This window comes from Sipha flava, unplaced genomic scaffold (genome assembly GCF_003268045.1).
Source record: "Sipha flava isolate LNK unplaced genomic scaffold, YSA_version1 40_pilon_pilon, whole genome shotgun sequence".
In the NCBI taxonomy this organism is placed as follows: Eukaryota; Metazoa; Arthropoda; class Insecta; order Hemiptera; family Aphididae; genus Sipha; species Sipha flava.
This window is the reverse complement of record NW_020273126.1, coordinates 2469297-2482786: the sequence shown is the minus strand read 5'-3', so window position 1 is coordinate 2482786 and position 13490 is coordinate 2469297. Positions and strand designations below refer to the sequence as shown.

Here is a 13490-nt window from a genome sequence, read left to right as displayed (position 1 = left end):
ATGAGTACGAATCGATGGCGACTCTCTTTCATTTTTTTTTTTTTTCTTAACTTTTTCCGAAAATAAATAAAATATTTATTTATTTTTGTAAACATTTATAATTTCGTTCAGCAAACGAAAATAAAAATTAGATCATTAACAATTAAGTAATAAAATCAATACGTATAGTACAATATATAATAACAAAAAAACTATGTAAAACGAAATTATACACTGAAATCGAGTAACTATGTAAGTTAGTCACTGTACGTAATCTAATGGATATTCTGTGTACGATTTTCATCATGTTCGTATATATTGATAAGAAATATATTAAAATACGTGTTATGTAAAATTAATTGCTATTATTTTTTAATAATATTTTAAATATAACAAAAAAAGGAAGTTTTACTCTTTCAATGCATATAAAAAACATATATGTTTGCTCAGTCTATAAAAATGTTATAAAAGTTACCTGCAATAGGACATACCTAAGTCGAAACCACATACTACCCAGTTATATTATGTGAAGCATAAACACGATAGTAAACCAAAAATTACTAAATTATTATTTTAATGTTTGAAGACAGTCAAAATAGAAAACATAAAAGCCTAAACATGAGTATAGGTATCTAATTATCGTCCTTTAAACAAGGATAATGATAATGAGGCAATTCCTCAAACCAGCAATATTTTTCATCATCAAAACAGTAAGTTATGTATTATAGTTTAAATATAAATACAAGTGAGTATATGTTTAAATGTGTAACTTAAGTTAACTTACCTAGAACTGTTAGAACAATTACAGTTGTCGGTCAAGAACAGCTTATTAAAATGTAGATTACTGTAATTAAATGTATACCTACATAATTACTGCAGGTGTACTAATTTATTATTTACAATGATATTTTAACATGTTACCAAAATTATTTTATTTTTTTTTCTCCAAAATTACTATTGTTACTGATACGTTATGTTTGGGTTTACGTATTTTTTCATATGGACGTATTCGTATATAATTTAATCGGAATACGCTTCATGAATAGCTTGGATGTGTAGCATGAAGATATCAATTTTTCATACTGTTATTAAACTGTTATATGGCCGTAACAAAACATTAAACAATGTGTCTGCGAAGTAAATGTATTTTTTCGAAATAATTGCAACAAAATAACGACTGGTGAGTATTTTTACAGTTATGGTAGTGTTGAGTCGTTATCATGACATCTCAAGTATGCAGCTGAACCACGTCGAAACGTGTACAATTTTATCTTATCAGATACGAGTTCGCGAATGATTCGTTTTCCACGGATTGCCAGATCGACGCGATTTATTAGACGTTTGTTTAGAAATTCTAAATTGGATTAAGCCATCAGTGTTGGAGAACTGACGCTGACACTATAGAATTATGTGCAGCAGGGCAGATCCAGAAAGGGACAGGGATCAGGCCAAACACCCCCACCAAATCAAGAAAAAAATCATTAAAATTCGGGAATTTAGTTATAGACGTACCATCCACGATATAAAATATATTAACAATAATTGAAATATATTTTAAACCATAGTAACATTTTATCATACATTTATGGCTTTTGAGTTATAAATATTATTCCACCCCAAGTAAATTTATTTTATTTTTTATATTTTGCAGCAATAACATAACATTTAAGCATGAAAGTCATTTTTTGCGCCCTTAATAGATAACTAACATTATAGATAAATAAAATTATTTTAAAATTGAAATATAAATCAAATAATTAAATTGGGATAAAATATAAAAAATACTCAATAAATATTACATAAAAATGATTATATTAATTATTTATAAATATTTTAATCGTCAAGTCAATAAAGCGTTAAAGTTGAAAAAAAGAGACCAGTTGATTTAGGTATATGAAAATATTCAGAAACAAAGATAAATGAATAATTTTTAATAATGTGCTGCACTGTAATATTTAGTAATAATATTGTGGTAGGTATGTGTACAAAATTTTTGTAAATATATGAAGAATAATGATGAAATTCACAATATTTATTATTTTATGTAATTCTTAAACTATATTATATTAATAAACAATAATAATATTAATAAAATCAACATGGCCAGCAAAAAATTAAACAGAAATTAATATTACAGACACAATTACACGTTAAGTCAGTACAATACTACATTAAATAAAAAATAAATAATTACGGTAGAATATAAAACTTAAGCTACAAACACTAACAGCTTATGAAACCAGTTTACATTATTATTATCATTATAATAATTGGGAACATATTATATTTAAGAACACACGCGGACGTTTTGTAGAGTACATGTCGTCATGTATTTCAGTCATGGGCGATGACCCTACAAATTGCATACGCACAGTGAGAGAAGACGCGACTGAATTTCTAATAGTTGGTGCCAGAGATATTCTTCAGGTCGGTCAGGATAATTTTTTTTGCCCAGCGTCGAGCTTTGAATTCATCCGGTCCTAAATAGTGTTCGATGATCTTTTTCTGCAACAGAAGGAAACAACAGGAATTAAAACAAAGATTTTAACTAACTATTATAGCTTTAAATACGAAAATATTATAATTAAATTTGCGCTGAAATGTCACAATCATCATCATTATCGTCTCAGTCGTTTAACGTACCAGCGGCGAGTGCCTTTAATGTTCTCAGCGGCAATCATTATCCTTCATCATACATAGGGCGCGCGTATAATAATGTTACAAGGTGAGTAATATATATGTATATTCATATACAAATAAAACATGTTAAATTGGGAATCAGATGCGGGCAGCTTATGTATTTATGTGTGAAGACGTAAATCAAGATATGTGGGAATGGAGTACTAGGGTAGGGTAATCTGGCCGACCATAATTATGATGCGAGTAAACTAAGGCGAAAAAGAAACATATCGTGGTAAATTTTTTGACTTTTTAACAACAGTAGGTTTAAATTCATGTAATACATAATAATGCAACAAAATAATATTAAATTTAACAGTTTAAAAAATGTTTATACAGGAAACAAAATCAGGGTTCACGACGTTCGACAACAACGTCGTCTGCATTAGCGTTGCTGGCATTTTTGTTCTTTTTAAACGTATTACAGGTAAATATGTCTTTCGTCGTTTATTTTCTACCAAACATTTTAAGAGGTGTATCCCAATCATTCATCACCAAAGTTCACGTAGGTCTTTAGTGGACGCTTTTACAGCTAAATACTTTTTATAAAATTAAGAATAAAAGAAAACAGCATTTTTAAAAATAATTTATTTTAATTATTATTTTAAATACAAATGTCAATGTATCATAAACAATTTAATAGATTTAAATTGCTATTAGTAGATATAAATTTCCACAAGTAACAAAGTGTCTTCAAAAATATTGCTTTCTTAAATTTTTATTATGAATAGTTACAATGGCGTATTTTCAGTGGTGGATGGAGTTCTCAAGTCTCGACTTTCCCCAAAAGAAAAAAAAGGTTCAAAATTCATAAATAACTTGCTACGAAGGTACAGAGAAAGAAAACATTAATTTATATTTAGTTGTAAATAATTCTTTATTTGTATTTATAATAATATTAGAATAATATAATTATTAATTGATACCTTATATTTTCATATAAAATCACTTAATTTTTAAAACAAAATGTAAAGCTCCCCCCCCAAAAAAAAAAAAAAATTTAAAATACGCCATTGATTTTTGATACAAAATTAGATAAATGAATAATTGTATAATAGGCTTACTATTAGATTCTGAGTGGAGCTAGGAATGTATTAATTATGTGTAATTTTTCTTGGATATCACTAAATTAATTATTCTGGATGTTATAAATGATTAAATCAAAGTCCAAATTAAATCAAAGGTTATACTTCACTCCAATTTTATTTTCAATTGAATTTAACTTATAGCTTATACTAATATATTGATGTAATCTATATTTAAACATTGAGGCTTTCCTTTCCACAAAAACAATTTATATTTCAAATGTATAAGAAAAATTAATCTGTATTATATCAGTTACCCATTTATGTATCTTGCCTGTAAGTTATAAGCACAAGGTACTGATACTTCAAAAGAATTTTAGGAGCATTTTAATAATTTTAATTTTTATGTTTAGAGATCATTGGATGATAACAAACAAGGGCCAATTGTGATGACTCGCACAACAATAAAGCATGCAATACCACGCAATGATTTAACCAAAAATAAACAAATTAAAACTACAACTCGAAATAATATTTATGTAACAAAGTATGAAAACATTTTTAATAAATAACTAAAATTAAATTAAAATCATTGTAACAGAATAACATTATGCATACTTACTCATTTTGTTTTAAGGTGATTAAATTTAATCTATTGTTCAGCTTCTTCTTTTTTTATTTTATTGTATAATTAAAATTAAAATGAATATAATATTAAACATGTAACATAATTTTTTTTATACATAATAAACTAGTTCACCTTATAAAATTATTTTAACAAAGGCACACAGGAAAGAGAAAAATCATTTCTATAAGATAATTTCATCAAGAAAAAAAAATATACATCAAATTTAAAAAATAATTCTTCCTAAATTGCATGTCTATTAAAACGTACTTAAATGGTCAAATATATTTAGTTTGAGTCAGCTTGCTTTCACCTTGATCCCGACCTAACATACGATCCCAATCAGTTTGCCCAACTACAAAACCTATCGCACGCATTTTTTCTTGCTCACGTCGTTCTTCCATATCAGCCCAACGAACCTACATAAAATAAAAGTGAATTTAACTAAAGTAACAATATTTTTTCAACTATAAATGTATATATATATATATTATATTGAAATAAAACATTAATAGTAATTAATTTGACATTTATTTTTTATGCAGTGATTTTTTTTTACTATATTAAAGATTTAACACTAAATTAACACTTTTTTTATTTATATTATTATAGTGATACTTAAAAATGTGTATGTTAAATTTAGACTATTTTAGTATAAGTTATAAAAGAAATATTGAAATTAATAATTGCATGATTTCTAATTTAATATATTATAATTTTATTCTAAGAACAGAATTATGATCTTATATTAAAGGCTTAATTTATTAACTAATGCATTAAAAATAAACAAAATAATAAAAAATACTGTATACAAAATTATTTTTTAATGATTCTCATTCCTATTATCTGCCTTAATTATGTATTTTTTAAATATTGCAAATTATGGAAAATGTATAAATTCTTTAAAAATATATGTTTTAATACATATATTTTTTGTACATCTAAAAGAATATCATAAAACAAAATCATTTTTTGTTTTTAAAATGGGAACACCAATTTATAGAAATAATTATTATTTAGTTTATTTTTCTAGAATTTTTGATGTAGCAGTCAAAATTTGGACTAATTTTTTTGGAATTAATCATATTTAATTTAAAATTGTACATGAAAAGTATAAAATTATTAGAATATTGATAACTATAAGAATACACAATACAGATATGTGTGTCATATCATTGCTATGGCTTTATGGAACAAATAAAAATGTTATAATACTGACCCTTTTTTTTCCATCTTTGACAACATCTTGTTGTTCACTCATAGAGTAATCATCTTCAGGTATTTGTAACCATTCTTTTATTGAGTTTTCTGTTTTTTTCTTACACAGACCATCCAATCTTTCTGTAATACATTTAATATTTTAAGTATTTTAATCAAATTTTCAATGAATGTAAAAGAAAAATTTTAAATAATTTATGTATCTTTAATATTTATTAGTAAATAGTAATAAGTTAGAAGTAAATACTTATAATAAAAAAATATATATATAAAATAAACATACTCATCTTTTCTTCTTGTGGAATAGTATCAGTCCATTTGCAAGATAACAATTTCATAACGTCCTGTAGAAATATTAGTAACCAAAAAATAGAATAATAGAAATTATATTTTCTGGTTTTTACTTTTAATACGATGCTATATTTTCAACAAAAATTATTAAACATTATGTTATATAATTAAAAAAATAAAACACTAATACTTCAACAATTAGGATATTTTATTCAAAATAAGATACTTGGGTTTCAAGTATCTATTCAACTCATCACATTCCAAGTAATATTTTTATTTCTTTCCTTATTAAAAAGCAAGGGCACTTGACACTTAATAATATCAAAAATACTATATTATAAATCAACTTACTATATTTAAATAATGTTTAAATTAATAAAATAATGATTACCTCTTCTTCAAAGTCAACATTTTTATTTTCTGCAGAATCACTGTTATCAACAGTTTCTTCATCTTTATCCAATTCCATTTCAATATCAGATACATCCTCCATTTCCACCTAAATCAATTCAATTTTTTGATTTATTTATTAATGATGATAAATAAAAATGTAATACTTCGCTTCTTGTAGATGAATGGAGTAAAGACTGAATATCCAATAATATTTGATCATCCGGTGTTTTAACCCAAGATTTCATAATGCTATTAATATCATATGCTGTTCTATTATGAATATTACGTTTGATACACAAATCCACATCACATTCTAATTCAATTATATAGATCTAAATAGTACAATATTGAAATAGTAATTAAATTATTTACATAATGGCCATAGAAGAAATAAAAATATCTTGATTACACAGTGTATAAAAATTAATCATAAATAAGACATTTCTAAATAATGCACAAATAATATTCAAATACTAAAATACAATAGAACGTATTTGATGTCCTAAGTCTTGATTATCTGTGTTCATTTTTTTGAAAATTTGTATGTACTGAAAGTTAAGACATAGGTAAGAAGTATAGGTTGTAAGACCTATTAGTGTTATATTGTACGAAGGTTAAAAATGATAAATAATATTAATTTAATAAACAATGTGTGAACTATATTATAAATAGATTTATGGAATTAGTTGATTTTCTCCTGAACTTCTGCAAGCAGGAAAATTTTGACTTCCATAATGTCATGAATTTAAGAAAAATTAGAAGAGAAGAAATAAAAATCATTTTAAACTAAAAAAAAAAAAAACGGATTACTTCAAATGCCAAGCTTTGATAATTTTAAAACATAACTATATGTATTTATGTAATATAGTTAAATAAAATGTAATAATAAATAAAATTTGTTAGTTAAAAATTTTTTATGTTAACTAAATATTTATTTTAATCAAGATATTTAAACTATAATTGTTAAGAAAAACTAATTAACTCACTGTAAATCCATTGGCTCTAGAAATATCTAGAATTTCTTTATAATATGCCACTTTATTATTAATGGCATCAATTATATAAAATGAAAAATAATTTTCCAACATTTTTTTTTTAAAAGCTTTTATAAAAGAAGTTCGGTATGAACTTTCAGCGGCAGAATCATATTCATATTCCATTACCTTAAATGTTACAATTTCAATTAGTAAAAAAAAAAAAAAAATAAAGAAATTAATATATTATTATTATTACAGTTGCTTTTGTTATAATTAACAAATACATACACAATAGGAGCAAATAATCACATAATAAATTGAAGTACTATACATAGCGTTTGCGGTTAAAAATTGTAATAAGAAACTGACTAATTATGGTCTATATAAAATCTACTTAAGAACATCTTTCTTACATTTTTAATCCTTATAAATTTTCTGAAAATAAATTTAAATATACAAATTTACAGTCAAATAAAAGAGTAAGAAAGTTATTCTTTGGCAGGCCTAATGTCAAATTCAAATTGGTTTTAAAATTTCTTATCGCATCAATAGATTGATTGATATATTAAAAACATGATACATCTTAATCCCTTGTTAAATTTGTGAAGACTAAAATAGAATATTATTGCTTCCAATTAGAGTAGCCATTAAATTATTCAGTATTTTGGAAACAATCAGCAGTGTCCTTAATTGTATTTCATATGGTAGTTGATATATTACTTTGTCTTTTGTACGAATCAAATTAGACATAAGTTTTTTTATTAAGTCATTTTTCTCAGAGAAAACAATAAGATGAGCTGCGAAAGAAACAATTAATTTTTCAAATTTGTCTCCAGTAAGAATACTATTTGATGTGTTTTGTATGTTGAATACAAAAATATTTAATTGCTAAAAGTTTATCAGATTAGATTTTAAACAGTAAAATAAAATTCTTGATATTTCACCCCAGGATAATAATGGAATTAAAAAGGGAGATACAAGTAAATTCTGCCTCTACTTCTAATACCACTTAAAAAGCATCTTCTTCTAACAATAATTATAATGCTTTTTTAAAGTAAATACATTTAAATTTTCTATTAAAATAAAATTATAATTTTGTTTTTAAATAATATACTTATAACAATACCTTTTTTTCTACTTTTTTATTTGTTTCAGGATCAATTTCAGTTTTAGTTACTTCAGTCATAAAATAATCATCTAAAGATAAAATCCTTGGGGCTTGTCCTCCCATTGCAACTTCTTTTTCCTAAAAAAAATAATTAATAAAATTAAAAAATTAATCAAATTAAATTAACAGAACTAAAAGGTACACAATTATATTATACAAACTTTAATTAATTTTGCAACATAAGATTTTCCAGAGCCAGGTAAACCTCGGAGTATTATAACAATTTTGGATGGTCTATTAAGCCGACCAGGTGGGCATAATAATGTATCAATGGTTAATAACTTTCGATTAGATGGTTTTTCAACTTCATTATTTATGGACATCCTTGGCGGAGATGGTGCACACATATTATTAACTTCATTTACTGGTTTTAGAGTTTCTTCTTTCTCTTCATCATTATCAATAACTGTAGTTTCTATTGTATTAGATTTTTTTTCTTCTTTATTTTCTTTATTTTCATAGAAGTTATCATTGATAATTGCATCAAAAACATTATGACTTTTTTCTTCTGATGAGGTTTCTAAAAATTACATGATAATCATTATAAGTACTAATAATTTACATAGTGTTTTTGGTTGTTTTAATATCATTTTATGCAATATTTTATACCATTTAAGTTAAATGTTGGGATTTTGTTCAGTATTTTTCCGCTTAAGTTTGAATCATAATTTTCATTTTGAATAATCTCTAAAAAAAAAAAATACATAACAATAAAATATTTAATTGAAATAAAAGTTGAAAAAAGATATAGACGGTAAGTATTAATAATATGGTTTATTATCATTAAATGTATAAAAGCAGTGTTAAAACTCCTAAGATATTTATTGTAAAGCACAATTAAATTATGTCAGTAGTTCATAGGAAATGATAATTTTGTAAATAAAAAATTTTAAACTATAAACACAAGAAACATAAAAAAAACTAATATATACAGGTGATGAGAATGTATTTAATTTAAATATGTATCTTATATTGAAAAAATAATGTGTATATATCATTTTTTAAAGTAATTAAAATTAAAAATATTTCATTATTATTATTATTATTAGTAATTTCTATTAAGGGATGTTAACAGAGGTTCTCACTGTATAATAGTTATATAACAGTTATAACCGTTATATTATTCTTAATAATTAATTTTAATTATTCAGATGTTACGAGTCATATAGATAATAGATCAAATTGAAATTTAAAAAAAATAAATAAAAAATATTTACCATCTTTGTCATTTAAATCTCTTGTTTGATTCATATTTCTTCTACTAAAACCTTAAAATATTAATATTTTAGATTTATGTAAAATGTCAATACCAATTATTTTGTTATATTTGTATCAGATATGTATCAATTGTTTGCATTAACATTTTTTATATATGACAGTTAATATATATCAAGGGCGGCCAAACGGTCAATCGCGGAAAATTTCGAGTTGATCATGTTAGAATTTATTTTTAGGCCATGTGCACAAAAATTAATTGTGGTGATTATGAACAAATTGTCGATAAGTTTTATCTGTATAGTTTTTATCTTTTTTTTCGGGTTTATAAAAAAATTTCCAAGAAAGTCGATCTTCAAAGGTGAAGTATATTTTTAGTAGACCGTGGTCGAAAAAAGTTTGGCCGCTTCTGATACATATTATATAACATTATGTTATTTGATATGGAATTTTTTTTCATCATTTTTGAAAATAGAATATATATATATATATTAGTAGAGTTTATATAAGTCAATTTCAAAAGGAAGATTTTGATTCCTGCAAAACATCCATTAATTTAAAAATGTATGTAAGCACTTCAAAAATAACAAAATATTAATAATTTAAAAAATCTAGTAGTATGTTGTGAGTCAAGAACTATTACCAAAAAAATTTAATAAAATAATGAGAATTTATAAGTATAAATAAGTGTAGATTAAACTAAATCTTGAAACAAGTGAATTTGTTCTTAGTATAGCATAACATTTTCAATAGCAAATAAGCAAAAAATTGTCATATACAAAAAATGTTCATGTGAACGATTTTCAACAAACAATTAGCGTGATACCTTTTACACCAATTTCAATATAATTATACAAACCTCTATCTTGCCAAGGTAATATGCGTTTACCTCCATGTTTATAATCATAAACTCTGATAGGAATTACAGTTTCCTTTGACAACCCTACAAATTATTATAATAAAATTAATAAATATTTATAATTAGCATTCATTTATTATTAAATATTAGATATATTACCTGGAATAACTTTTAAAGAAGGTAAATGTCGATAGTCAAATATTTTTACTGGATCTATTGGTAGAACTTCTTCAAATGATTTTTTAATGACTTGAGGCTGATCTATGATATTTTGAATTGGCTGTTGAAGTTCTTCATTTTTGGTGTAGTTTTTATCCCATTCCATATTTGTTCTATCTGTATAATTTCCAAAATTGCCTCTAGGCAAATCATAATTTCCTCTTAAGGGGGAAGGTCCATAATTTCCTTTTTGTGATGCATAGTTATTTTTATTAAAAGTTGATTTATTAGAATAATCTTTATCAATGTCTTTTGAAAATGGTGCTTCTCTAGGAAATCCTTGGTCCATACATTTATTATTTGGAGGTTTATAATAATTATTTTCATTAATTTTTGATGTTGGCAATTCACGAGGATAACTTTGATTATTATTTCTAGAGAATTGAGAGTTATTTCTAAGATATTCACTATCTGAATTTCTCATAAATTGGGATCCTCTTGATTGATTAAAAGATCTTAAATAATCATCATTAAAGTTTCTTGCGCCTTGTTGCCCTCTAGAATATTTATTTTCATTGTAAACATTTCTATGCTGTATATTATTAGAAAACTTGTCATCATTTTGATCATCAAAATGTTCTGAACTAAATTTTTTATGTGCTTCCATATATTCATTTTCTGGATCATCTTCATCATCACCATTATTCCAGTTTCTGTCATACCTTATGAAATAGAAAATATATATTTAACAAATCTTGTTTCATATATAAAAACATTCAAATTAATACCTATTTGGTGCAACATTCTTACTCTCAGAATAACTTCCAACTTTATCTAAAATCATTTTAAATATTACATTATTTAATAATTTTTAAATAAAAATTATGCAATTTTTTAAATATTCAAAATTAATGTGTGTACTCTTAAATCCTTTTATTTATGATATTATAATGGAATGGAAAATTTTAAATAAAATAATATTTATCCATATTTTTATCCTAATGTTAGTATAATAAAATTACCTATACGACTTAAGAAATAAAATAAATAGTTGATTTAACAATAGATTAATTTAAAAAATTAGCAATAAATGAGGAATATATACTAATTGAAAGTGAACAAACATTTTCCTTGGACTATAAAATAAAAAATAAGAGAAATAAAAATGTTCAATAACATGGTTTAATTAAAAATATTACATATTGTGGACAGTCATCACACATAAAATTATATATAATTTTTAATTGTTTTAACTTAAAATACAGGGTTTAAATAAAAGCTATATACTTTAACTATGATATATTATCAAATAAAAATAATAAAGAACATATAGAACTTATAATTTGAACTAAGCATTACTAAAATATATATTTTATATTCTAACTATTCTGCCATTAGAGTGTGATCAGGTTATAATCAGAAACCCTTTTTATTAGTATTAACCCATCCCCATTTAGATATTAATGAAGAGTAACAAAGACAGAAAAAAAACAGAAAGTTTTATCAATATATTGTGGAGATTTTATCATTGCTTACCAGCAGAAAACCATAACAAATTATAAGTACAATTTATATAGCAATATATTTAAATCTATGTCTTACCAAGTGAAACAGGTTTAACCAAATTTAAACTTAACAAGGATGGTGGTTTTGAAGTAGTTGTATTCATTAAAGATGGCAATGGCTGTTGATAAGAAGTATTAGACTTTTCAGATGGTCTATTGAAATTGTTAAAATGTGAAATGTTTGAATTAGGTTGATTATAATCACGATAGTTGCTAGATGATGCATTAAAATTTCTATTAAATGGTTGAACATCTTGAGGTTTATTGAAAGATGGACTGTCATTTGATGATTTATTATAAGATCCTTCCAATGATCTTCTATAGTCCATATTAGAAGCATTTTGTGAGTTATTATATGTTGTATTGGACATATCTCCATCATATGGTAACCTAGAACTAGTTTCAGTTTGTTGACCAAATTTAGGTATTGATGTATTATCAACATCTGATGGTTTTTGATTGTAATAAATTACAGGGTTGTTATATTTAGACCAGCTGTTAGAATTTTGATACATAGAAGTAGATGGTTGATTTATGTTACCATGAGGTATATTAACTGAATGTGGATTTATTGTTGTAGGATTTGTAATACTTTTGGGAAAATTAAAAGGTTTGTCATCTGGTGTTTGAATTGGTCCATTTTGATTTTGTGGAAGAATGTTTGATACATTTAGAAATCCTCGAGTTACATTTTCATTATTGCTAACTAGATCCAATCCAGGTATTTGATTTATTGAAGTTGGTGGAACCATAGAATTATTATGCAATTGCTGAAAAGTTGAAGATGGTTCATTTGTTAATATAGGAACATTTAACATTGTTTGATTGCAAGTAGATTTTTGTTGAGATTGTAGTTTATCTTCTTCAATTTGAATTGTTTCTTTTTTTTTTTCAGCCATTTTCATTTCTCTTTTTTTCTTTAGAATTTCACACTTCTGTTTTAAATGATCACGCCAATTTAACCATTTTTTTTCATATTCTATATACTGAACTTTATCTGGATGATTCTTGTTTTGTTCTTTCCATTTAAGAAATTGTTCTTCCCATGACTTAAACTGCTCTTCGAATAATGCTTCAGTTTCATCATTTAATTCAATTTCTTTTTTATTGGCAGTATCAATTTTTAACTTTTTTTCATTATTTTGATATTCAGGCTCTAGTCCTCGTTTTATCCCTACTTCAGTTTTAGTAGTGATTTGTTGAGGTTGATTAATTAGTTGAGGAAGAGATGGTCCTACTGTTGGTTGGTTATAAGAATATTGTTGATTTTGAAATGGAATTGTAGGGTGTTGTGATGATGATAATGAGGGTTGACCTGGGGGCAATGGAGGTGCTGG

General features: G+C 24.6%; 2 protein-coding genes across 2 annotated transcripts in view; one reads left to right on the top strand and one right to left on the bottom strand.

The window, feature by feature from the left end:
- Positions 1-4299, top strand: LOC112688835. The gene is made up of 4 exons (XM_025562221.1): positions 1-4; positions 650-689; positions 2998-3085; positions 4097-4299. The coding sequence occupies exons 1-4, from the start codon at positions 1-3 to the stop codon at positions 4253-4255; spliced, it is 291 nt and encodes a 96-aa protein (XP_025418006.1). The 3' UTR covers positions 4256-4299.
- A 279-nt stretch (positions 4300-4578) lies between these two features.
- The window catches only part of LOC112688795 (putative uncharacterized protein DDB_G0282133), a 12886-nt gene continuing 3974 nt past the window's right edge, over positions 4579-13490 (bottom strand). Inside the window, exons 9-22 of the mRNA XM_025562159.1 lie at positions 12191-12917; positions 11377-11422; positions 10589-11310; positions 10430-10513; positions 9573-9623; positions 8965-9042; positions 8517-8875; positions 8314-8433; positions 7197-7373; positions 6375-6542; positions 6209-6316; positions 5810-5870; positions 5528-5649; positions 4579-4727 (exon numbers count right to left, since the gene is read on the bottom strand). Of these exons, the coding sequence (XP_025417944.1) occupies positions 4587-4727; positions 5528-5649; positions 5810-5870; positions 6209-6316; positions 6375-6542; positions 7197-7373; positions 8314-8433; positions 8517-8875; positions 8965-9042; positions 9573-9623; positions 10430-10513; positions 10589-11310; positions 11377-11422; positions 12191-12917 (2964 nt within the window). The 3' untranslated portion in view covers positions 4579-4586. The remainder of the gene's footprint in view (positions 4728-5527; positions 5650-5809; positions 5871-6208; positions 6317-6374; positions 6543-7196; positions 7374-8313; positions 8434-8516; positions 8876-8964; positions 9043-9572; positions 9624-10429; positions 10514-10588; positions 11311-11376; positions 11423-12190; positions 12918-13490) is intronic.